The 26,682-nt window shown below is 40.2% G+C and overlaps 2 protein-coding genes across 3 annotated transcripts in view; one reads left to right on the forward strand and one right to left on the reverse strand.

Moving 5' to 3' along the window:
* The window catches only part of LOC135226519 (retinol dehydrogenase 12-like), a 248,483-nt gene that overhangs the window by 66,155 nt on the left and 155,646 nt on the right, over positions 1-26,682 (reverse strand). The gene's annotated exons all lie outside the window — the stretch shown is intronic.
* Positions 1-26,682, forward strand: part of LOC135226518 (uncharacterized) — a 157,608-nt gene that overhangs the window by 3,651 nt on the left and 127,275 nt on the right. Inside the window, exons 3-5 of one of the 2 annotated variants that reach the window (XM_064266142.1) lie at positions 4,475-4,588; positions 17,582-17,865; positions 18,936-19,050. In XM_064266142.1, the coding sequence (XP_064122212.1) occupies positions 4,475-4,588; positions 17,582-17,865; positions 18,936-19,050 (513 nt within the window). The remainder of the gene's footprint in view (positions 1-4,474; positions 4,589-17,581; positions 17,866-18,935; positions 19,051-26,682) is intronic. The other variant, XM_064266143.1, reaches the window with a different exon arrangement.

Genomic DNA, 26,682 nt, shown 5'->3' on the forward strand with positions numbered 1-26,682 from the left:
TTTTTCACCTTGGATACCTTTATTCCTTGGAATAGCTGTCCCAGATACACCAATATTCTGATTCCTGGAAAAAAGAAGACCCCAATGTTTATCCTCAGACCCATACTCTGTTACCTTGCAAGCCCTCATTCTACCATGCAGCTCTGTATGTACAGGGTTAGCATATTTTTGTTTTTTATAGCAACTTACACAGTAATTACATAGCAGCTTGAATTCAAAATTTGCAGGTAACACTTCAAACTGTGTAGGTGACAGTTGCACCCACTAGCGGGAGAATAGGAATGACTGTACATGACAAGCTTTTTGTACTAGTCAGTGGGTGCATTAGCTCGGAACACTAAAGACTTCTCTATCAGAAATGTCACTTCAAATTGGCGGAATGTCTTCATGCACCAATAATGGCATTAGGGATGACCCTCAAGAGCTAATCACTCTCTTTCCAATTGGAGTGCTCAAAAAGAGAGAGCTTTGGTGCTCTTTAACTACAAGAGATGTCAGCAACATTGCTTCAGAAGAGGTATACTTAAGAATCTTTCAGCCCAGTCAACTAGATCCCTAGAGAACTTTCGACTGGTAGCACCAAATCAGTTTCTCGTTCAGCCCCTGCCCGTTTGTGGTGGCAGAACCAAGGGCCCAATCCAGACCTAGGACAAATTTCCAGTTTTCACCTCGCCCATTCAAGAAATTGCTCCTCCGAGTCTTTCACACGGAAGTGAGGACTATTTTCTCCATGGAGTACAAGGGGACTGGAGAAATGGATTGTGAAAGTACTGGAGGAGGGCTACTCCATTCTATCCCATTCAGGGAGAAGAAATAACCTTTTCGTTTCACTTGTAAGTAAGAACAACTCTTCTCTATCTCTCTCTTACTGAGATGAGAGAATTTTTATGGTACATCTACTCTATCTACTATATGTGTATTAATATTTTCAAATGATAATAATAATAATAACATCAGCTACCTTGCAGCAATAAGTGGTACGAGCACCAACCTGAAGGAGTGATAGAAAACGATCAGGCAAAGATCCTCTGGGTCTATGGTATCAGAACAGATAGGGTGATACGTGCAAATAGACCAGACGTGACGCTGATTGACAAAATCAAGAAGAAAGTATCACTCATTGATGTCGCAATACCATGGGACACCAGAGTTGAAGAGAAAGAGAGGGAAAAAATGGTTAAGTATCAAGATCTGAAAATAGAAATAAGGATATGGGATATGCCAGTGGAAATTGTACCCATAATCACAGGAACACTAGGCACGATCCCAAGATCCCTGAAAAGGAATCTAGAAAAACTAGAGGCTGAAGTAGCTCCAGGACTCATGCAGAAGAGTGTGATCCTAGAAACGATGCATATAGTAAGAAAAGTGATGGACTCCTAAGGAGGCAGGATGCAACCCAGACCCCCACACTATAAATACCACCCAGTCGAATTAGAGGACTGATAGAGCAATAATAATAATATAACTAATAACAAAATGATGCACACAGAATTCTTTCCCTCATCTTTCTTTTTCATTCCACAGAGGCTCCAAGTCCGGAGCTGTCAAATATGTCAAGTAATGTTACAGGATGGAGGGTGTTGCCAGATTAGTGATTTTTTACATAATTTCTCTCTCTCTCTCTCACTCTCTCTCTCTCTCTCTCTCTCTCTCTCTCTCTCTCTCTCTCTCTCTGCATATGTAATTTTCACACACTCCTCTATTTTTCCCAACCATTTATTTCTTTTTTTAAAGGTAATGTATTAAGCAAATTTTTTTTAAAGGGAATTGCAGTATACTTTAATTTCAGTGCTCTCGCTCTCTCTCTCTCGGTCTCTCTCTCTCTCTCTCTCTCTCTCTCTCTCTCTCTCTCTCTCTCTCTCTCTCAGTGCATATTTAATTTTCACACTTTATTTACCAACCAATTATTCCTTTTTTTAAGGGTAATGTATTAAGCAAATTTTTTAAAGGGAGTTGCAGTATATACTTTAATTTCATTTACAAGTTAGCTACTACTCTCTCTCTCTCTCTCTCTCTCTCTCTCTCTCTCTCTCTCTCTCTCTCTCTCTCTCTCTCTCTCATAGTTAGCGGTGGCATAGATAATTTTTAATTGATCCATTTTTACCTTTACCTTAGAAAACTGTAAATGCCTGTTCTAAAACCAACACATAACATAACTAACAGTTGTATTAGTCCAAATAAAAACCTGTTTCTTCATGAAAAGGAATTTCAGAAACAAAGAGAAAGAGACAGAATAAAGAATTTCTTGAAAGTAGTTGAGAAAGCTGCTAAAAATATGTAGACTGGTTGGTCGGAAGAGGGAAAGAGAGAGAACTATGTTGTTCTTATGTAATCTTCACACACACACACTTATATTTTTATCAACCATTTACTATTTTTTTATGGTTAATGTATTAACCCTTACTGGACGGGTAAATATATCGATATGAAGCTCCTCAGCCTGGGTAAATTTTGAGGTCAACCAATTTACAAAAAAAAACATTAACGGAAAGAGGAAGATATGCAAATGTACATGATGATGAAAAAAAAAATATAAAAAATTTTCTCTACCATCCACGAGTTGAAAATGACTATTTACAACCCTTTATGGGGCCTCTTTTACAAGACAATCATAAATTTTACTAACTTATATAAGTTTTTTTTAATAAATTTATTTTATTTTGCTTGCACAATATCAAATCAGATAAGAAAATAAAGTAACAAATTATTAGCATTTTTGTTGAAAAATATTTACACAAGTTTACCGAGAACGAAGAAATGATAGAAATTATTTGCATGACATTTTTCACTACCCATTTTGTTTCTGAATGCTCACCACACTTAACAGACTCAAGCAAATATGAATGTTTCAAAAGAAATATAACAAGTTTCTGTCAGTAATTAAAATGAAAATTACTAAAATCATTGGCAGTTGGGTAATCTGCTAAAATTCCTGACCCAAGAAACAGACTGGTATTTTGAGTCAGTGGTGAAAGCAAAGAAAACATACAGGACACAGCTTTCTACAAATATGGAAAAACCACAGCTTACACAAGTAGGATTTTGCAGTCAGTGTCAAGAAGGCTTGGGGTGTGGAGAGGACACATGTACTAGTAGCTTATGGTCAGAACGATATCGTTTGCCAAAGTGAGGACTTTAGCAATGTGCTGGGAATCAAAACTGGATACCCTAGAGCAGTGTTGTCCGAACATTTTTGCCTATTGTACCCTTTATTACCTTCTCCTGCTGTTATGCACCCCTCCCCCTCGCCCACCATGGCTGACCAAACTCAGTTTTATATAGGATAATCATGCAAATAGTATATTAATTGTGAAAAGACTGCATTATAGGAGTATTGGTCAGTAAATTCAAATTTGTTACACAAATAAAAATGATGATTTAATAACAAAATGCTTGAAAATTACTTGCACAACTTAATGTAAGATGTGAGGCTGATGTTCACTGATGGAATGTTTCTGTTGTGTGTGTGTGTTCCTTGTTTGTTCATGTACCCTCATGATCTATGTTGTGTACCCCGCGGACCACAGTTTGGACAACACTGCCCTAGAGCAAAGGTGGGCAACCTTTTAAGCATCAAGAAAACCCTATTGTTTGGTTTTCAAGACAAGAGCAACAAACACTGTTTTTTCGGAATCATTTTTAAATAGAGGCAGTCCCCAGTTATTGGCAGGAGCTCCGTCCTCGACAGGGTGCAGACGAGTGAAAATTGCCATTAATGGAAACTTGGTGATTTATGGCATTTATGGTGCCAATATCCAGTTAATGGTGCCGATAACCGGTTAATGGCGCCTCCTTTAGGTCTCCACCGGTAACAGGAACTGTCTGTAGTAGATTATTATATTTTATATTGCCATTGTGATATATCTAAACCTTTAGTTTATATTGCCATTATAATATAACTAAACCTTTAGTTTATATTGCCCTTATAATATAACTAAACCTTTAGTTCATATTGCCCTTATAATATAACTAAACCTTTTAAGTACTGAACACTGAAATTTTAAGACTAATATGAATTTTTATGTCAAGTGTCATATTTTGTGCTGACGAAAACTTGTAAATGTAAAGTAGGAACATATTTCTTTGTAAGTTTTTTTTTCCTTAAGAGTTCTACTGGAAGCAAATCTATTCATTTCCTCTGAATGAAGTACTATAGTTATAATTTTATTTGGGTAAATAGATTTTCTACTATGTGTGTGTGTGTGAGAGATAGAGAGAGAAAGATTATCTGTGTTCTGTAATCTGAAAGTTGAAGTTTAGTGCCTGGTTTTTTGTTGTCTGTTTGTGCAGTATGAATAGGGAAAATAAAGAGAGCTGTATGTTGATGGAACTTAAACAAATATTCAGAACTATGTGCTTTCCATACTGTTTATTATATGCAGAAATTTATTGACTGACTAGAACAATTATTTTGCAATACTAATTAGTATTCTTTGAAATTAATTATTTTTTCAATGTATGTATTTTTCAGCAAAAACTTCTGCACCTTATTTTGGGTGTTGAGAGCAACATAAAAAGTTTGAACTTGGACAAGGATATGTTTTTTGACACAATCAGAGATTACTCACGAATTTTTTGTCATGAGGTAAGGTTGATTGATGGGTCTACATATGTAAATTTTAAAAATACTGAAATTATATTGTATGTAAGTTTTGTATTTTTCTTTGAGGATTCATAATCTGTTTAACTTTATGTTATGGAACAGTATGTTAATTGGGGGGGGGGGGGGGGATGGGAGGTGAATAAAATTGGAAAATAACTTTAATTTAGGGTCTTGTACAAAGTATCGGCTGTTGCTTTTCAACCTTTTAATTTCAATGGTCTCAACATTTCATATCAGTTCTTATATTTCCAAAGGGCCTTGTATGCATTGTCCATGTTAAGAGCAGCTCTGTTCTGTTCATGTTTATTGAGTTGTATTGCTATTCACTCTCTTTGTATGTATCCTTTTTAAGTTAAGTATAAAATGATTGACAAATCAGAAATACAATTCTAGGGTATGATACAAAAGTATGAAATTGGCAATTATCAAGGTACAGTACATCCTAATCTAACCTTACTGAAGGCAAAATGTCTTACCTGACTGGAAGGCTCACTTCCCCCCTCCTCCTTTCCCCCCCAGCCAACTGGAATCCCCCTACCCTCTCCCCCCCAAATAAACCCCTAAAATTATGCCAGCAGTACTTACAAGTTGAAATTATATTTAAAAAAGGATGCTACTTTCTACCAAAAGGCCAGTTGTGAAGCATGGAACAAAAGCACAGTGAGTGAAGTATATGTCATTATATATTTTGTCCTTTACTATTACCTTTTTGGCAGATACATAAGTCTTTAAATGAAAGTAATGTGACTGCAGAACTGCAGTTCATTCTGAATTGAACATAAAGAACTGCACTTATACTTTTTCTACTACAGTAAAGTGATGAAACGAAAATTTTTTTACTATAAAACATGTTTTTATACTTACAAACTCATTACAGTGCCCCCCCCCCCCCCAAGTTTTACGAATTTACATTTCCGCGGTCCACTTTGGCGCGGATTTTTGTGGAACACATTATTCACTTTTCCACAGGGAACTTTCACTGATTTACTTTTTTTCAGTAGAGCAACAGTATTTATTCACTAATTATTGTATTTTTTTCATTTTGTGTTTGTGACTAAATACTGATTTTTATGATAAACTTGATTTGTAGTATACTTATAATGTAATTATGTATCTATTAAGCTCATTCCATGTTGGGCCATACTGAGCATAATAGGTGTATGATATTTAAAATTTTTACTAATTATTTACATTTCATTTTCTAGTAAAAGCAGACTGGTAAATAAGATTAAAATATTTAGCAAATATTTTAAATCTTGTACAACGTGCTTTATCATAAAAGATAGGGAGAATGAATCGTACACCTATTATGCTCAGTCTGGAGTCCAACCTGGAATGAGCTTAACAGATGCATAACTACATCATAAGTACAATATGCTCCATCATCCAAAACATTTCCTAGTAATATCATTTCAGATAGGTACATCTTGCAATCTTGCATTACCCTTAAAGAGAAAGAGAGAGAGAGCTATCCTATTATGTTCAGTCCAGGGCTAACCTGGAATGAGCCTAATAGACCTTTACTACTTATAAGCACACTGTAAACTATTTTTATCATAAAAATCTATTTAGTCATGAACGCAATATGAAAAAATCCAGTAATTGGTGAATAAACTGTGTTGCTATACAAAGAAAAAAAGTGAATTAATGTAGTGATAATTTTAAATGTTCCTAGACTTCAATATTATGAAAGAAAATGTTATGAGAGATAGCTGCTTATCTTATGTATACAGTACAGGGGTAACTTGATTAGCTGTCTATCGATCTGTAAGACATTCATTTAATTTGTATTAAAAATTTTATTTGTTCATGCAACTTACCTGTCAGATATATATATAGCTGATAATTTCCGACACCGACAGAATTTAAAACTTACGACACACGTAGTGGGAGTCAGGTGGTTAGTACCCATTCCCGCCGCTGGGAGGCGGGTATCAGGAATCATTCCATTTTCTATTCATAATTTTTCTGTCGCCGGTGTTGTGAACATCTGTTTACAGCACCTCCGTCTGGATTTGGAACTTTTTGCTACTTGAGTATCCCTTTTGGTTCTTTTTTTTGGATTAATTGATTGGATCGGTGGCTAGGCACACGTTATTAGTGGATTGATTTGATTTTGGTTTGGACTTTTCTTGGAATAATATGTCAGGGTCTAGTACAGCTAGCGCTAGGTTCTGCTCTAGAACTGATTGTTAGAGGTAGGCTACTGAAAGCTTCAGTGACCACATACGGTATGTAAGAGTTGCAGGGAGCATGAATGTGTGTATGAAAGCCGTTGCAAGGAGTGCGAAAGACTAACAGATTCTGAGTGGAAGGCGTATGAGACCTATCTTAGGAAACTTGAAAAGGATAGGTTAAGGAGGTCTTCCTCCAGGAGTGTTTCAGGCATTCAAGATATTAATGTTTCTCCTGTTAACCCTCCTTCTGTTAATGCTCCTAACCCTGTAGTTTTGCCTCCGGGCCCTGAAACAGTGTCTGTAGAGAGTAATACTTTATCCTTAATATTGGAGTCGATTCGTAATCTAGAATCAAAAGTGTTGGCTCTTGAGAGCAAAAGTGACGTGCAAAAGTGCAGTGATACCCCTTGTGTAGTGGAGGGTGCGTCAGATCGGCCTCGTTTCGCCTCTAGGCCTGGACCTCTGCTTGACTCCCAGGACCTGGGGAGGGAGCATGTCGAAAGCCGAAGGAGGGTTACAAGGAACCCCCACCGATCTGACGTGCCTTCGGCAGTTACTGATGAAAATCCCAGACTGCCAGGGAGCGTGCGCGTGCACGCCTCCTAAGGAGTGTTTTTTTTTTCGTCATCGGAGGCTTCATCCCCACGTAAAGGGTGGAGTTCTCAAGGTGCTTCATGTCCGCTGAAAAGGACGGCGGGCGTAATGTTGACGCTTCACGTCCTAGTTCTCCGCTTTTGCGATATTCGCCTAACAAGAGAATGATTCAGTCACTGCAGCAGCAACTTCAGGACGCTCTTGCTGCTAGAGAGGCTCTTCCGCGTCGTAGGAAGGATGAGAAGCTTCCTGTGAAGAAGTCAAGACCCGCTCTTTCTCCTCACTCGCCTCTCTCTTCGTTCGAGTCTCCCTCTAGAGTTCGTTCTGCTCCCCAGCAGCTCTCTAGAGGAGACGAGAAGTTCGCTTCTCGCTCTCAGGATGATATATCTCCCGCTCGCAAGTCTTCGCATGTTCGCAAGCGAGTGATGGACGCTGAGCGCGCTTCTGTGCAAGTGGAGCGCGCTTCAGGTGCCGCCAGACGCGCACCTGTTGTGGATAAACGTGCACCAGTGAGCGGCAGCCGCTCGCTGACTGACGCTCGGCGCGCACCAGTGGAAGCCAAGCGTGCACTAGTGGACGCTCGGTGCGCGCCAGTGGACGCCAAGCGTGTGTTGGTAGATGTCGAGCGCGCACCTGTCGGCGCCAAACGTGCGGATTCGGACGCCAAGCGCGCGCTGGTAGACACCAGTTCCTCACCGATGCAAGTTCAGGTGGATGAAGGAACCCTTCCTGGTCGTCAGTTTTCTTCAGAGTTTCCTCCTACTTCTCCAGTTTCTGAGGAAGGAGTTAGCGATGATTTAGTAGAAGCAGAGGAAGAACAGCAAACAGCTACTGTCTCATCGGACTATAAAGTTTTGATGCGTCTGCTACAGTCGGAGTTCGGAGAAACTTTTCAACCGGAAGCCCCTCGTACTCCTCCTTCTCAATTTTCTTCTTTTAAGGCAACGAAGGCATCGGGGTTCATTAAAATGAAGAAGTCGCTTTCCACGAAGGCAAGCGTTCCGGAAAGTCAATGAGTGGATGGAGAAGAGGAAAGCGTCAGGAAAGTCCTCTTTAGCTTTACCGCCTTCAAGACTCTGCGGTAAAGGAGGCATGTGGTATGAGACAGGAGAGGACATAGGCGTTAAACTACCAGCCTCTGCTCAAGGTGACTTTGGGAGCATCGTAGACGCCTCCAGAAGTTCATCAAAAGTCACGTGGACCCATAACGAGTTCGACTTTCACCTAAAAGGCCTCTTCAGGACTCTAGAGGTCTTCAACTTTCTTGACTGGTGTCTTGGAGTTTTAGATGCCAGGTCAAGGAGTTCTGATACTATTAGTCTGGGGGAGCTGTCCAGCGTACTTTCTTGTATGGACAAGGCCGTCAGGGATGGTTCTGAGGAGTTGGCTACGCACTTTAGCTCGGGGATTCTTAAGAAGAGAGCGCTCTTTTGTAACTTCACGGCCAAATCCGTCTCTCCAACGCAAAAGGCGGACTTGCTCTTCGCTCCTTTCTCAGACCATCTCTTCCCCCAAGGCTATGGTTAAGGACATAGCTTCAAGCCTTCAGGAAAAGGCAACGCAAGATCTTCTGGCTCAGTCTTCTAGAAGGCCAGCAGCTGCTTCATCTTCTGGAGCTTCGTTTGCCAAGAAATCGAAGCCCTTTCGTGCTGGACCTTCCTCGAAAGCAGCCTCCCGAGGAAGAGGCTCTTCCAGAGGAAAAACCCCTGCTCCGTCAAAGAGTAGGAAGTGATTCGGAAGTCCTTCAGACGCCGGTAGGAGCCAGGCTTCTTCGATTTCGCGAGAGCCTGGGAAGAGAGAGATGCCGACCCTTGGTCGCTGGATGTCGTGAGGAAAGGGTACAGGATCCCGTTCTTGAAGTCGCCCCCGCTATCCTCAACACCAAAGGCATTTGTCTCCCTCTTATCGAGGAGAGAAGCAGAAAGTGCTTTTCGATCTGCTGGAACAAATGATCGAGAAGCAGCGGTAGAACAGGTCTTCGACCTGGAATCACCAGGGTTTTACAACCGCCTGTTCCTTGGTGCCGAAACATTCGGGGGGTGGCGACCCGTCCTCGATGTCAGCAGTCTAAATCTCTTTGTGATAAAGAAGAAATTCAAGATGGAGACGACTCAATCGGTGCTGTCAGCTTTGAGACCGGGGGATTGGATGGTCTCACTGGACCTCCAAGACGCGTATTTTCACGTCCCCATCCATCCCCAATCAAGGAAATACCTGCGATTTGTCCTGAAGGGGAAGGTATTCCAATTCAGGGCATTTTGCTTCGGTCTGACCACAGCGCCGATGGTTTTCACCATTCTAATGAAGAACGTGGCAAGGCTGCTTCATTTGGAGAATATACGGATCTCTCTCTACCTAGACGACTGGCTTATTCGAGCTTCATCGCGCGAACGGTGTCTGGAGGACCTGCACACGACCATGACGTTAGCAAAGTCCCTGGGGCTTCTGGTAAACCTCGAAAAAGTCGCATTTGACTCCGTCTCAATCTTTAGTCTATCTGGGGATTCAGATGGACTCAGTGGCTTTTCGGGCTTTTCCGTCCCAGGGGCGACAACTTCAATGCTTGGAGAAAGTGGCGACCTTTCTGGGGAAGGAAACATGCTCGGTGAGGGAATGGATGAGTTTGCTGGGGACCATTTCCTCACTGGAGAAGTTTGTTTCTCTGGGAAGGCTCCACCTCAGACCTCTTCAATTCTTCCTAGCCAACAGTTGGAAGAACAAGCAAGATCTGGAGGCGATCTTGTGCTTAACGAGAGAGGTGAAGGATCACCTAAGTTGGTGGTCAGATCCTCGGAAGCTCGCAGAAGGGCTCTCCCTCAAACTTCGGAACCCCGACCTAGTGTTGTTTTCCGACGCGTCGTCCACGGGTTGGGGAGCAACACTAGGAGGGAAAGAAAGTGTCGGGCACCTGGAGAGGGGAAACAGGTGTCCTGGCACATCAATCTGAAAGAGCTGTCAGCCATTTATCTGGCTCTCAGGTTTTTTCCAGGAAGAAGTATCCGGCAAAGTCGTTCAGATCAATGCGGACAACACCACAGCGCTGGCATACCTAAGAAATCAAGGGGGAACTCACTCGCCTTCTCTGTTTGCCAGCGCAAAGGAAAACTCCTGTTGTGGGCAAAAGCGCAAGAAGTCACGATCCTGACAAGGTTCGTGTCAGGAGTACAGAATGTTCGGGCGGACCTTCTCAGTCGACGAGGACAGCTGTTGCCGACAGAGTGGACCCTTCACCAAGAGGTTTGCCAGTCGCTGTGGAACCTGTGGGGCTGTCCACAGGTGGATGTCTTCGCAACGTCCAGGACGAGAAGACCTTCAACTCTATTGCTGCCCCAGTTCTGGACCCGGGAGCAGTCGCAGTAGACGCCCTACTTTGGAGTTGGTCGGGCCTAGACTATACGCTTTTCCCCCGCTCAAGATCCTCGGGGAAGTGATGAGGAAGTTTGCGGCATCGGAAGGAGCGAGGATGACACTCATCGACCCCCTTCTGGCCGGCAGCCGACTGGTTCACAGAGGTGATGTCCTTCCTGGTAGACTTTCCGAGGACTCTACCTTTAAGGAAAGATCTACTCAGACAGCCCCACTTCGAGAGGTACCACAAAAACCTCCCCGCTCTGAGTCTGACTGCGTTCAGACTATCAAGAAGTTGGCCAGAGCGAGGGTTTTTCAAGACCTGTGGCGAAGGCGATTGCCACGCAAGGAGGCCCTCCTCGATCGCTATGTACCAATCGAAGATCCTGGTGCAGGAAGAAGGGCATTTCCTCCACCACAACCTCTGTGAGCCAGATAGCTGACTTCCTTCTTCATCTGAGAGAAGAAGTGAAGTTGGCTGTTCCAACTATTAAAGGCTACAGGAGCGTGCTTTCTGTAGTCTTTAGACACAGAGGACTCGATTTGTCTAATAATAGGGACATTCACGATCTCATTAGATCGTTCGAGACTAGGAAGGTAGTCCAGCCTAAAGTACCCTCGTGGAACTTGGATGTGGTACTCAAATATTTGATGTCGAGTAACTTCGAACCCGCTTCATTCAGTTTCTATCAGGAATCTGACGAAGAAAACGATCTTCCTAACCGCTCTGGCGACGGCGAAGAGGGTTTAGCGAAATTCAGGCCATTAGCAAGCAGATCGGCTTTTCAGAAAGTAGTGCGGTGTGTTCTTTAAGTCCCGTGTTCTTAGCAAAGAACAAGAATCCTTCCAACCCGTGGCCGCCGAGGTCCTTTGAAATCAAAGGGTTGGCAGATATAGTTGGGAACGAACGTGAGAGATTCCTGTGTCCTGTCAGGGCTCTAAAGTTCTATCTGCAGAGAACTAAAGCTTGCAGAGGTTCATCGGACAATTTGTGGTGTTCAGTGAGGAAACCTGATCTTCCTATATCGAAAAACGCACTGGCGTTCTACATCAGGAATACGATTCAAGAAGCGCATAATAAGTGTAGTGACAGTGATTTAAAGCTTCTGAAAGTAAAGCTCACGAAGTGAGAGCTATTGCTACTTCGGTAGCCTTTCACAAAAATATGGCTCTCAAAGATATTTTGAATGCCACATTTTGGAGAAGCAATTCGGTGTTCGCTTCACACTACCCCTGCGGGAGGTGAAAGTGACATACGAAAATTGCTTCTCCCTCGGACCATACATTGCTGCAGACACTGTTTTGGGGGCAGGAGGTAACACTCATCCTATCCTTTAGGGATTAGGGGGGTTTTTAATTTGTGTTTATGGTTGTGGGGTGACCGCCTGGGGCGGGTCTCCCTTCCATTAGCTTAGTTAAGTGGGATACCTTTGGTAAACTAAGCCAGGTGGTGGTATTTTTGTCTCGTTGCCCTCATTAGTATGGTCCATGGTCTAGTCACGTCGTGGTCTCGCCCCTGTTGACAGATCATCTGGAGTGCACCAGCTTCATAGGTCTCTACCTTGCTGGCAACTCTAGTAGCACAAGCAGACTTACGTGGCAGTAATCACGAAGCCAGCTATGCTAACAGGTAAGGAATCAAGATATCAATTATCTGCACATATGTGTTTCCTAAATCCTCTATTCTGTCTCTCCCACCACCAAAGGTGGGATTCAGCTATATATATAATCTTGACAGGTAAGTTGCATGAAACAAAATGATATTGTAATGATACAATTAAGTTTGTTCATACGTTCCTGGCAGATATATATAATTAAGTACCCGCCCACCTCCCCTCAGGAGACAGTGGAAATAAAAATTATGAATAGAAATGGGAATGATTCCTGATACCCGCCTCCCAGCGGTGGGAATGGGTACTAACCACCTGACTCCCACTACGTGTGTCGTAAGTTTTAAATTCTGTCGGTGTCGGAAATTATCAGCTATATATATATCTGCCAGGTAAGTATGAACAAACTTAATTGTATCATTACAATATCATTTTTGCTGTTTACATTAATATTGATATTTTAAAATGAGTATTTTAGGGGGTGTATATACTTAAGAGCAACAGTTGTAAAAGTCACTAATGTAAGATGACCCAGGATGTTTTGGAATGATGGTTTTGTGGTGTATTTTTGTTTGAAATTATATTAAATTGTTTTAGTATGATCATTTAAGGTGCATTTTTGTTGGCACTGTCAAATTAAGCAGTGAAATGTTAAAATAGGCAGTTATAAGCATTTTAGTTTAAGGGGTACTGGGTATTTGGCAGTTATAAGCAATTTTAGAGGGGATTTTTACATTTCTGCGGATTTAGGATTTCCGTGACAGGTCCTGGAACCTATTCCCATGTAAAAGTAGGAGAGCACTGTATCATCAAATAGCCTTTACCTCTATGGAATGTATCCAAGTGCATGAAGTGAAGTATTTCAAAGACTAATTCTAACTGGCATGTTTAGCCAACTCATTGATCCTTGCAGATATGGTACTTAAATTCATTCATCTGTACTAGTCTTCATGTGAAGAGAGGTGGGTAGGGAGGAGTATAGTTGAATTTATGATTAATAGAGTTTGTATAAAAACTACTTTAATTTTAAAATCATTGTTGTTGCAAACTTGTTAATTTTAAAAGCCTGAATCACCATATAGGAGGGAGGGCAAAGTAGATGAGGTGAAAAAATCTCATTCCCAGAGAAAATATAGTTTGGAGTGCCTCCTTGAGCAATGAGTTTTCCATGGAAGGATCTGTTCACGGGCTGTTCCCTTAGTGTTGGTACTGTAATGCAAGATTAACCTGAGGTAGGTAACTCGCCAGTTACAAGTTATTCAAGGAAGTAAATGTCTCCACTGAGCTGGGGATTTGTTGAATGGATACGGGGATGAGGACATTACTATTCAACCACCTTCCTGCGGAAAATACTTAGCCCATCACAATGATGTCTCAGTAAATACAATTTTATGTATGATACTTACCTGGCAGGTATATATATAGCTATATTCTCTGTCGCACTGGCAGAAATTTTCAAAACTTGCGGCAACCGCTAGTTTACCGGTAGTTCAGGTGATCACCACCCCGTTCCTGTGGCGCTGGCGCTTGGAACCATTCCCATTTTCATCAGATTTTCTCTGCCAGCCGAACCTTCAATATTGTTGTGGGTTCCCTGCTAGATTTTCAATCTCGTTTGCCGACTTTTCGCTGCTTTTGGACTGCTGTTTTGGTATCGTATTGGAACGTTGGCTTGGCAATCGCTTTTGGATTTTCTTAGAACTATGTCTGATTCCGGTATTGTGTTTACAGTGTGTGTGAAAGAAGGGTGTAAAGTTAGGCAACCGAAATCTTTAGTAGACCCTCACACTGTGTAAGAAGTGTAGTAGAGAATTTGTGTGTACTTGGGAGAATAAGTGCAATGAGTGTGAGAATTTGACTGAGAAAGAGTGGAAAACTCTCACTAAGTATGTTGAACGATTGGAGAAAGATCGTATTAGGAGATCAGTGTCTCGGAGTGAAAGATCTGGTTCTTCTAGCAAAGCTGTGAATGAATCTGTTACTGTTCCTTCTCCAGTTCCTTCTCAAGTAGAACGTGTAGCACCTTCTCCCCAGGTTTCTCCTGCACCCGCTGCTGTATCTGAGGAGACGAAGGACTCCTAATATGTGAAAGTGTTTGCTGCCCTTGCTTCGATGGGCAATCAGATTCAGCGATTAACTGTCAAGTGGGTGTAATTAATGTTGTTAGTGACAGTGTTGTGGAGGGGGCGGCCGACTGTCTCTCTCGTGCTCCTAGACCTAGACCGCTTCCAAGCTCCCAGACCCAAGGGAGAAGGAAAGTCGACAGTCGAAGGGAGGCGAGAGGGGTTTTCACACGGTCAGTCGTCCCTTCAGGCAGTCCTATTGTTGCGTCCCAGGCTGCAGCAGTACGCCAAAGAAAAGGCATTACTGAGAAGTGTTTGTCCTCCTCCGATAGCTCTTCGTCATGTAGGAAATGGCGCTATTCGAAGGAATCGCGTCTCCTCAAGAGGACATGGAGACCACCCCCGTCTCAGGATGCACGTCGCTCTGCTCGGGAATGATGGAGTATTCCTGAACTTTTTTCGTCTAGTTCGGATGAGGACGCAATCGTCAAGAGGAAGAAGAAATCTTTCGAGAGAGGACGCAGGACGATCGTTTGGTGGCTTTTCTCCAGTTAGAGATTCTCCCCCTTCGTCGTGTGTTCATTCCCTTTTCCCTTTTCCCGCTCCCGTCCTCGTTAGACCTCAGGACCGCTCTCCCTCCTCATCCCGTACCTTCCTTTCGTCGTTCTCTTTCTCCGTCTCGTTCGATCCTTCAGTGCCAAAATATCAACCTTTGGTCAACTTTGACTTGACCGAAATGGTCGAAAAACACACAATTGTAAGCTAAAACTCTTACATTCTAGTAATATTCAATCATTTACCTTTATTTTGCAACAAATTAGAAGTCTCTAGCACAATTTATGAAATAAACTTTTTCCTTACTTCCGCATAGTAACTCTTCCAGAAAAATCAGAAATTTTTTCATCCGATTGTCGTAATGTTTGCACCATTTTAAATTAGCTGTTACATAAAGTTTTATATATAAAAATGTGTGCAATTTCCTGTAGAATACATCTAAAAACAACCCATGGTTGTAGCTTTTATCAGTTTTGAAATATTTTCCTATAAATAACGATAAGTGCCAAAATTTCAACCTTCAGTCAACTTTGACTCGACCGAAATGGTAGAAAAATGCAATTGTAAGCTAAAACTATTACATTCTAGTAATATTCAATCATTTACCTTTATTTTGCAACAAATTGGAAGTCTCTAGCACAATATTTTGATTTATGGTGAATTTATGAAATAAACTTTTTCCTTACTTCCGCATAGTAACTCTTCCGAAAAAATCATAAATTTTTTCGTCTGATTGTCGTAATGTTTGCACCATTTTAAATTTGCCGTTACATAAGGTTTTATATATGAAAATGTGCGCAATTTTATGTAGAATACAACTAAAAACAACCCATGGTTGTAGCTGTTATCAGTTTTGAAATATTTTCATATAAATAACGATAAATAGAAAAAATTCGTCCTTTGGTCAACTTTAACTCGACTGAAATGGTCGAAAACTGCAATTGTAAGCTACAACACTTACAGTCTAGTAATATTCAATCAATTACCTTCATTTTGCAACACACAGGAAGTCTCTAGCACAATATTTTGATTTATGGTGAATTTTTGAAAACAGCTTTTTTTTTTTTTACGTCTGCGCATTATGAATTCATGCATCATTTTGTGATAATATTTTTTTTGTGTTGCCTTGATCGTTTTACAATGTGTTATATACCAGAATGATTGCAATTTAGTGTACAATACAACAAAAAAAAAATTAACTCGTTAGTTTTAACTGTTTTGCTCACAGCGCGATTTGTACACAATTATATATGAAATTTTTTTTGCGCTGTCATATATCCCAATATTTATATATGATAATGATATTTTTTTTCATTTCTGATTGTTGCATACTAAACTTCAGGCAATGAAAAAAATAGGAGCCAAAAATGAACTATTAATCTTGAAAACTAAGCATGCTGTGATTAAAAAGAAAAAAAAAAAAAAAACATTTGTTCAGCTCTCACTCGCAAACGCTGCCGGCATACGGGAGAGGATTTTTAAAATACCGCTTCGGCGCTTAAGGGTTAACATCAATAGAAGACTTATGAAAAGAATACTGTCTAGCTAAAGTCTTACTTTCAGCTCTAGAAGCCACCTTTCCTTTCCTGTCTTTCTAATTTGGCTAAATGTGACTTTAAAACTTTTCATCTCTTGTCTTCTTAGTCATCATCTTTGTTACAAATCTTTAGAACACACTTGCCCCCTACAGTCAGTACAAAAGGTATGTGAATCATATGTTGCCTAGTCAATCTGATATTACAGCCTTTGCTGCAATAATGAATACTAGCTGAACTTGAGTCTTGCATACCACAGTGTAAAATAGTCTCAGTCTAGAAAAAAAAAATTTTATTCTGTGAAAAAAAAAAGTTTTGCATTTGTGAAAATAAGTCATAATTCAGACAAAAAAAGGTCTAAAAAAGAAAACTTACACTCGCTAAATGTAACGAAGGCTACCAAAGTTAAAATGCTTCACTAATTGGAAAAAATCATCAAAAAAGTGATCAGAATTCCAAAGCAACTTGACTCCTCACAACAGATGGTCAGATGTAAACTAACAGAAACAAATTGAAGCTCTTTGCTAAGTTGCTCCTCTCCTTCCCCGAAAGTGGGTGGGGCCAGTCACCTACCCAAAATAAAAGAAGCCCTACCACAAATTTCAAAATTCAAGCTGCCATGCGAGTTAAAACTATAGCTATACTATATTAATTACATGGTAAGTTACTTATATGAAAACACATTTTATTCATCCCCTTCTAAATTCCCAATATTCATAAGAATCTAATTTCTTATGAAAGTTGATAGCATTTTTAAAGGTGACTGGCTTAGTCGAGCATTGTTGTATTTATTACAGCATAGTCCAGGGTAGGTTATAGTAACTTACCGTTAGATAAGATAACAGCATTACAGTTTCACGTTGGAAGGAGTACCAGGAACCTAACCTTCACAGGATATAAAGGGTGTCCTTGGTTCCTGGAGAGACCCATGTTCCATCTTCCTTGGATAGAGATGAAGAGTCTCAGGGCCATGAAAGAAATAGGTTTGTTTGTTAACATTTTTAATGGTCTTTAATATTTCAAATTGCTCTCAAACCTCTTGTTGTTCATTTGAGAAAGTTTTTGTTTGGTAATATCGTTTTGTTATTTACAGTGGCAAGGTCATGAAAAGGCTTACAATAACATGCTTATTGTTGCTGCACTCAGACTGGGAATAGAGAGACTGTGGGTCCCTGATGGATATCATCCTTTCCTGGCGAGCGAAATATCAGAACTAGTTTCTTTGGTGTTTCCCAGTGATGCGATGCACTTTTCCCTGAAGGAACTCGATCAGTCAGAGCCATCATTTGATTATTTTGCCAAACATGCTCCAAATTTCGAGAAAATTTATGTGCCACGGAGTGATAATGTTGGTTTTGTGAAATGTTGCCAATTTAGGTAAGTAGCAAGCATATATTTTTGTTGAAATTGTAATCCAAGAAAAGGAATTTTTCCTTACAGTTGACAAACTCCTTATTTTACTTTCACTTATTTCCAGGAAAGATATGAGTACTACTAAGGTGCAGAGTCTTGACAAAAAACAAAAAAAATTCTGTTACACCTTGAATGAGTATAAATGCCCTTTTTATCTCAGCTCTGTTGGTTAATTCTCACCAAACACTTTCTTTACATATTGTGAAATGCAGGTAAAGGGCAAGAATGCAAGAAAAAGATGAATAATGATGGAATTTTTATTAATAAGATACCCGAGACTAAAATCCAAGTACTGTCTAGGGAGCTTGATGAGCAAGTTGTTAACACTTATCCAGGGAAATCCAGGCAAAGAAAGAAAGAAAGAAAAAAGCACAAAAGACCTGATAATGTTAATAACAGAAGCAGTTCAATAGCCACACATTGTTGGGTTTTGAACCATAGAATAAATTTTGGTGAAATGTTCAAGGTTAGTTAACTTTTTTAAACAGAAGCAGTAATGTAAGGTTCTGTGCAGGGTTCTTTGTGAAGGGAATCTTCATGAATGCAGTACTACTGACAGTGCCTGGAAAACAAATCTTTTAATATTTTAAGTATTGTAAGTGACAGTGACAACCACGTGCTTGGAGAAATTAAGCTCACCAGATTTGTCAGGGGCTTATAATCCAGAATTGGTCCTTGACAGATAAGAAAGCCAAGTACCTGAAATGCGTAATCCACAGATTGGTAGCATAACCACAACAAACCAGAATTGTCAAGTAATCAGATGATCAGGCAGGAACAATATAAATATTCTGTTCATGTAGAAAGTTTTGAAAAAAGTTTCACTCCCTATGAGATTGAGGACAGTACGTAGTCTTCTTCAAACTTTTGGATTTTAAGTGGATTTCTAAACAATATACAGTACCCAATTCTGTACAAAAGAAAAGGGTCTTATTTTATCCTCAACTAAAAGACCTTGATTGCTCTTCATGGTCTTCATTATTTATAGTGTTGTATATTTGTAGATGAGCTCACACTGCTGTTTCATGTTTCAGAAATCTGCGTGTAATAGAGTTTGCTGGTGGCGTTTCGGATAAAGTTCTTTGCAATGCCCTGTGGTGCACTGGTAGCAGGAAAAGTGAAAAAATCTTAGACTTAGCATTAACAAAGGTATTATTTTTTAGCATGATAATTTAGATTGTTGCAGTTAAAGTTATTTGTCATGTATGGGAATACAGTGGTCCCCCCCGTATTCGCGGGGGATGTGTACCAGACCCCCCCGTGAATAGTTATAATCCGAATGTTTGGAACCCCCATAAAAATGCTAAAAAAACAGCCTATTTTGTTAGTTTAAAACTCAAGAAAAACCACTAAAAATTTTTGATACTTGGGTTTTTTTAATATTTTTATCACAAAAAGTGCAATTTATGATGAAATTGATAAATAAAACCAGGAACTTGGGGATATTTCTCATAGAAAAATACTGCGAATGCGCGAATTTTCCGCGAATAATGCGGGGAAAACGTTCCTGAGAGAAATCCACAAATGTGTGAGTCCGCGAATCCGAGAACGCAAATACAGGGGGTCCACTGTATATTCTATAAACAGATTAATCTGCCATTGCTTCCATGTCTGCATGATATATAAGATATATAACTGTTTGTATGTAGAGGTCTACGTGTAATCTGCATTCAATGAACAGTAATAAAACTTGTCTTAAGATAGGGTTTTATACAAGTATCTTAACAAGTATGTAATTACATAGTTAGTATAAGTTTCCAACCCCAGCAGCCTTAAAATTCAAATTGTTCCTACACGATATACAAACCCTCGGTCCTTTACATAAGGAATTACTTTCGGCGTAGCTGGAATTATGACCATTAAATTATTGAACAAGGTGGTTAGGCAGTAACTACCGTGTGGCAGGCCTGTAGGCCAGCCCGCCCAGATGTAAAAGCTCCACTTTGCCTTCAGCCATCTTCCGATGAAGACGTGTGTTTGTGAGTTCTTGCTGACTTGCCGTTGATCATTTTCCCGGTGGGATATTTCTTTTTGTCTTTAAATATAAGTATATACAGTATTTGATATTAATATTCAATTTAATTCAATTAATATGCAAACCCACTTTTTGTGATAGCCTTTATAGCCGCCTTTGTATTTTGTGTTAAGAGTCGGCAGCAAAGGTATGCTAACATCTCTATTATTTACATACTTTCGCCCTTTAACATGAGGACGAGATATGTATTTAACGTGAGAACGAGATATGTATTTAATGTGAGTGATATTGATCCTGTAATGAGAATTTATGTTCATCCAAAATTTACGCTTACGCTTTGGGAATTACCAAGGGGAACTTCAGAGGTTGGTCCTTTGCTCAGTTTTTCCTGCTAATTTCTCTTCTCCTTCATCCTTTCACTTTCTATCAGACGAAGGTAGAGAGGGGGTGTGTGGTGTTGGTGTTTGGGGATCTCCTCTCACTTCAGAGGTCGGTGCCCTTGGATGTGAGAGGAGTATCCTTATTACTTTAAATAATTTTTTCTTTATTTTACAGACTAACAGTGGTGATTGTGTTTACAGCAGTATTGGTTGGATAGCTCTTCGTATTGGTTATCCTAACCTTAGAATTGTACCTGTGACTCGTAGCATGTTGTGATGTTGATCCTCGAGTGTATGTACTCATCCCCTGCTGGTAATCATATTCATTTACCACTACTACACTGGAGTTATGTCACTGGACGAAGCTTTGCCGCTGCCCTGTGATGTTTAACTATTCTTGATGGTAGAAGTCTGGCAGAATTTGGAGGAATCGAAGAGGAAGAGAGCTCGTTAAGTGTCGTCATCCTCCTCTTCGAGATCATATTTTCATCAGTCTCAACCCCTTCGATTCCTAAGGCTCTTTGCCAAAGAAGGAGAAGGTTGTCTCCCCCCATCCCAAGAAGTCTCGTCACAGGACTTCTAAGGGTCTGTCTCCTCAACTGAGAAGGCGTTGGGTCTTCTGCTGGCTCTCCCGTTCCCGAATGGGAACCATTACGCTGTCCCTAGGGTCTAGACTGTTGGGAGTGGTAGAAGCGTAAACTTCGGTTCGCGCTTCTGCTGTTAGTCCTAGAGGTTTCTGCCCCTAGACTAGTTCCGTGTCGGGGCGCTCGTTCACGAGTCCCCGAGTGCACGTAATCTTCGGATTCGTGTGCATCCAGAGTCGTTGACGCTGAGTCTGCACACTGTCATGACTCGGGCACGGGTGGAAGAAAGGAGCGATATGCTCAGGTGGCTTGCACCTTGCCGGTGATTGCTCGGTTCCCAGGGTTGACGTGACTGTCCTGCAGGACCGTCCACGCAGAGACTGGTGAAGGCTCCCCATTGAGTCCTCTTGAGACATTTTGGCCTCGACGAGGACTTTGACAAGTTGGAGGACGATAACGGCTCTCTCCAGTCAGGTGCACGCTCAGCCCCACCCAGACTACGGTCACGTTGGCGCGACCGACCGGTCACGGTGGTGACAGACGAGAGTTTTTGTAACCCTCCTCGAGGAAATGTTTCTCCACTGCTGCTCCGTCAGGTCCTCCTTCCCAGGTCGGGCTGGGCCCTGCTGCTTCGGCAGCTGCCGCAGCCCCTCCTGGATGGGAGAACCTTCTGCCGTCCTGAGGAAGTTGGCGAAGAAGAAGAGGAAGGTATCGTCGTCATCTTCTTTGTCTTCATCGTTGTCTTCTGCCGCCTCTTCCCCTTCGACTTCCTAAGCCCCCAGCCGAGGAAGAAGAAATTGGCCTCCCCCTGCCCCGCCAGAAGTCTCGCACAGGGACTTCTAAGGGTCTGTCTCGCTCCAGTGAGACAGGTGGGTCTGCCGCTGGCTCCCGGTTCCAGAGGTTCCACCTCCGGACAGAGAACCATCTCAGCCGCTTGCTTGCAAGCGTCATCGAGTGTACGGTCACTTGTGGGTGACTGTGCAGCCAAGGTCCAGACTGCTGAGCACGCTCACCGTCAGGACACAGGCACGGAGCGAAAGGATGGTAAGAGTCGCTCAGGTAGCTCTCCGGCTGCTAGTTCTGCTGGCAAGGCGAGCGAGAGCATCCAGTCTTTCTCCCCCATTCCTTCTCTTCCTATGGCTACGCCAGGAGGGGCGAGGTGAATGGGAGGGATCCTGCAGAGGTGCTCTCCTTAGGATTTCTGCGTTTTGGGTGGAGGGGGACTGCGTTCCTGGAGGGACCTTCAGGTCCTACTGGACGTACATTCATGTCGTTCAGGAAGGTTCTTGCCCGTTCTTCCTCAATTTCTGCGGGAATCGAGGAGGACCACCACCCGATGATTGTCTGATGAATTCAAGGGGTTTCGCCGAGCGCTTAAAATTCTTCTAAATTTCTAGCATTCTCCGAGCATTTTTGTGTTCTACAATCTGCCAAACACTTGGGCGAGACACGTCCGAGGGGCAAGATGAGAATTCCTGATAATTGTTACTACGAATATCAGGAATCTCGCCGAATGTTAGAATTCCTTGGAATTTCTGGCATCTCAGTGTTTTGCTTTTCCTGTAATTTCCAAACAACACAAGACTGTCAAGACAGACATTCCCGGTAATTGTTATTACAAACTTGGGAGTCTCGCTAAGCCATTAAAATCCTGGAATTTCTAGTGTTCGAAGAAAGTGCTGCTGCTGAAGGAAGAGTGTCTCGGGAGGGGCTCGGCCTGGATGGACCTGACAATCCGTCGCCTCAGTATGCGGTCACCACTGGGATACAGAGAAGAATGGGCAATAACAGTCAATCTTCCTCTCTTTTTTTTTTTTTTTTTTCCCCTTACTTCTTGGTTTTTATACAGAATGAACAAGGAAATAAGAGGAATTCAGTGAGTTTACTCCTTGGAATTTGAACCCAAGAGACTATGTTTTTTGGTTTAGTTCTAGGATCTTGCTGAACATACGTCAATTTGTTCAGTAAGGATAGTACAGTGGGGCCTCGTTATCCACGGGGGATAGGGCCCAGAACCCCCCCGTGATAAGTAAATACCCCGTGGTTATCACCTGATACCCCCCTCAAAAATTGCTTAAAAACTGCCTACTTTAATAGTTAACCCACCCAAGACCACTATTCCAATGTTTATAACTGCCTACTTTAGTTCAAACACCAAATATGTTTTCAACTATCACCTAAAACTAAATTCAAGACAGTTTTAAAGTTATTGTACAAAATTAGCCTTAAAAAATAAATGTAGTATATGTACTACTGTACATATGTAGCCCATACCTAGCCTAGGGATTTACAGCTAGAAGCCTACATACGCATGGTGGGCCTCTTTTTTTTTTTTTTACAAGGAAAGAGAGGATGAGTGGTAAGAGAACTATCAAAATATGTAAATCATATGGGTACTCACCAACAATCTATGTTGATAAAAGATGGCGACGATTTTGCAGTGCAATCCAGTAATATAATAACGATAATGCTACCAACAGTATGCAGCGAAACATCTCTTCCCTTCGTCACAACACGTTAATACTAGTATATTCCACGTAAAAATCTTCATCTGACCTTTAGGAGTCTTTCCCATAAGAGTAAAAGAATCAGGGCTTTTGGATGCCACATAATTAACTCTTTTATATGGGTACAATTTAAAGAACGCGCCGCACACCACATCTCATAACAACAACAAACAAACGTTTGTAGGCCAGTGTTGCCAACTGGGAATGGCAATTTCTTGCTAGATTTTGTTCCATAAAAGGCTAAAAAAAAAAATCACATACCGTATATACTCGAATAACGTGCAATCTCCCATATCGTGCAACCCCCTAATTTTCACCAATAAACAGTGGTTTTGTGTTTTGTCATGTATCCTCATGTATCATGCAAGTTCATAAGGTTGGTGGTTTAGCCTGCTATGGCCGAGTCATTCAGAGTGTGCTGATGCTAGTCAATTTCGGTAATTTTCTTATTAATCTCGAGAATTGAATAGAAAATCTCAAGATTAAAAAAAATCCCAAGATAATAAAATAATTGTAAAAATAACACGCCTTGGAGTCCTTAATCATTCTCTCTCTCTCTCTCTCTCTCTCTCTCTCTCTCTCTCTCTCTCTCTCTCTCTCTCTCTCTCTATCTCTCTTCTCTCTCTAACTCAGGAATAAATACGTAACGTACTGTAATTTGCAGTAAATGTGTAGACATTGTGTGCGTGTTTAAAAAATGTGCAGTACACACACATTCCGATGTTTCGGTTTTTGGAATTTTTCAGATTTCGGAATGTGAGGTCAGATGCATAATCAAACAAACACCACTACTGCAGCAAAAACATTTTTTCCCTTTATGTTTTTTCATTATTGTTATTTATTAATTACAGTTTATTTAAATAAATATTAATATAATACTGTTAAATGAATGTGAGATAATTAAGATCACCTATAATAAAATAGTGGACAATTAATACCATATGTTCACTAATAGGTATTATTTTCAAAACAAACATTCCGTAAAATAAAACACAAAAAATATATGTACATAACAATCAAAATAATAATGTTTTGCAGTTCAACCTTGTGAATTTTAACAATAAGTATGACTATATGTATAATATATTTTACCATATCGATCTTGAAGTTGAAGAGTCGTAAAATTCTGAGGATGTGGTCCGGGAAAAGGATTTGTACTTTGTGATTACGTATCGCTACAACACCATGTGGTATTTTCATACCACTATATTGATGACGCATCGCTACGACACACTGGTGTTTTTCATACCACTACTACGTTAAAGTTCTTAAAAACATGACATAGAATCGACTTTGCGACTTCGTTTCACTTGATATTTTTAAAACGATACAATAACTATCATTTGTACTACTAAAACCATCTTCACATAAGTAAGTTTTTTCGTAAGATATGTGTTGTTGCAAAAGCTAGCTTATACATAAAAGGCTTTTATAATTTAAGTCGTCTTAGATATACATATGCACCCAAACTCATTGTGGGGAAATTTACTACTGTTTCCTCGGATATTGAAAAATACTTTAGCATCATTCAAAACACTAATAATATTAATGCAATAAATACTAGGCTATACATATTTACATCGTATACAAATACTACATACAGTTATATACACATACTTTTATATACAAAGTTAACAGTTATATCACATACTTTTATATGCAAAGTTAATCATATGAGTAGTGATCAGACGACAGCTGTGCACTGGACTACGTACGTACTACTTGGAAGATAAAACGAACAAAAATTTTGTTGTTGTTAGTCGCCGGGATAGATTAACATTTTTCCGAGATATTAAAAAGCTGAATTTTGTTTTTGAAGGTATGTCAACCGCGATTATATTATTGTTTTCACGAAGGAATAATTATATAAAGAAAATTATTGAGTAATTTTTGCCGTCAGCAGTCAGAAAATCACGAACATGGTAACGTTCAAACCTAGTGCCATCCATGGCGTATGTCTATAAATAGAACAGAAGCAGAGGGCAGTCATTGGATAACAGATCTCCATGGCTACCAACCAACCAATCAGGTGTTAGTTATACTACTCTGTAATTTCTTAGAATGAATGTTTACACACACGAAAACTAACGATGATGTATGTGTTTTTGCATACAGTACGTAGTTTTAGTTTTTATTATTAGTGTAAGTATTTTACTGATTTCATGAAGAATAGAATGATTCTTCTCATTACTTTGAATGCAAAATGGCTTGAAGATTCTTCCGCAAAAAGAAGAGAAAAAAAAATTCCTTAGAAGATGATACCTATTTACTAACGCGGTTGACATACCTTCAAAATAAAATTCAGCTCTTTAATCTCTGGAAAAAATGTTAATCTATCCCGGTGACTAACAACAACAAAATTTTTGTTTGTTTATCTTCCAAGTAGTACGTACGTAGTCCAGTGCACAGCTGTCGTCTGATCACTACTCATATGATTAATTTTGTATATAAAAGTATGTGTATATAACTGTATGTAGTATTTGTATACGATGTAAATATGTATAGCCTAGTATTTATGCATTATATTATTAAAGTGTTTGAATGATGCTAAAGTATTTCAATATCCGAGGAAACAGTAGTAAATTTCCCCACAATGAGTTTTGGGTACATATGTATATCTAAGATGACTTAAATTATAAAAGCCTTTTATGTATAAGCTAGCTTTTGGCTAACAAAAGACCATATCTCACGAAAAATTAAACTTATGTGAAAGGATGGTTTTAGTAGTACCAAACTGCTAAGTTTATTGTATCGTTAAAAATATCAAAGTGAACGAAGTCGCAAAGTCGATTCTATGTCATGTTTTTCCTAAACGCGTTGACTTAAAGGAGAACGTTATTTTGGTTTTTTTTATCACTGGCACAAACCCATAACAATGCAGTGTATTATGATAATTCTAAACTATTATTCACTACCAAAATAACAATGATATTTTGTATTGAAATTAATGTTACGTATATTCCAAACATTATTACTACGTAGCATGAATAGTACTATAAAAATTTCTTTCGAAAGATAATCTTGCTGTGAACGCTACCATAATTGATTTTCATATACGTACGCTACATTTTGTCAGCTGGCTGCCTCGCATAGATAAAATTGATTTCACTGATATGGAATTACTCCACGAATAGCCTTTTTATATGAAGATATGACGATAATATATAAGGTAAAAAATGCTTTTATGTATTTCGTTTACGCTTCGTCGCCAATAACAAACAGCAATACTTACGATAATCTATGACAAATAGCGTTTGTATGACTTCATTGTTCAGGGCCTCGCATAGATAAATTGATTTCACTGATATGGAATTACTCCACGAATAGCCTTTTTA

The sequence above is a fragment of the Macrobrachium nipponense genome, chromosome 14 (assembly GCF_015104395.2).
Source record: "Macrobrachium nipponense isolate FS-2020 chromosome 14, ASM1510439v2, whole genome shotgun sequence".
NCBI lineage: Eukaryota > Metazoa > Arthropoda > Malacostraca > Decapoda > Palaemonidae > Macrobrachium > Macrobrachium nipponense.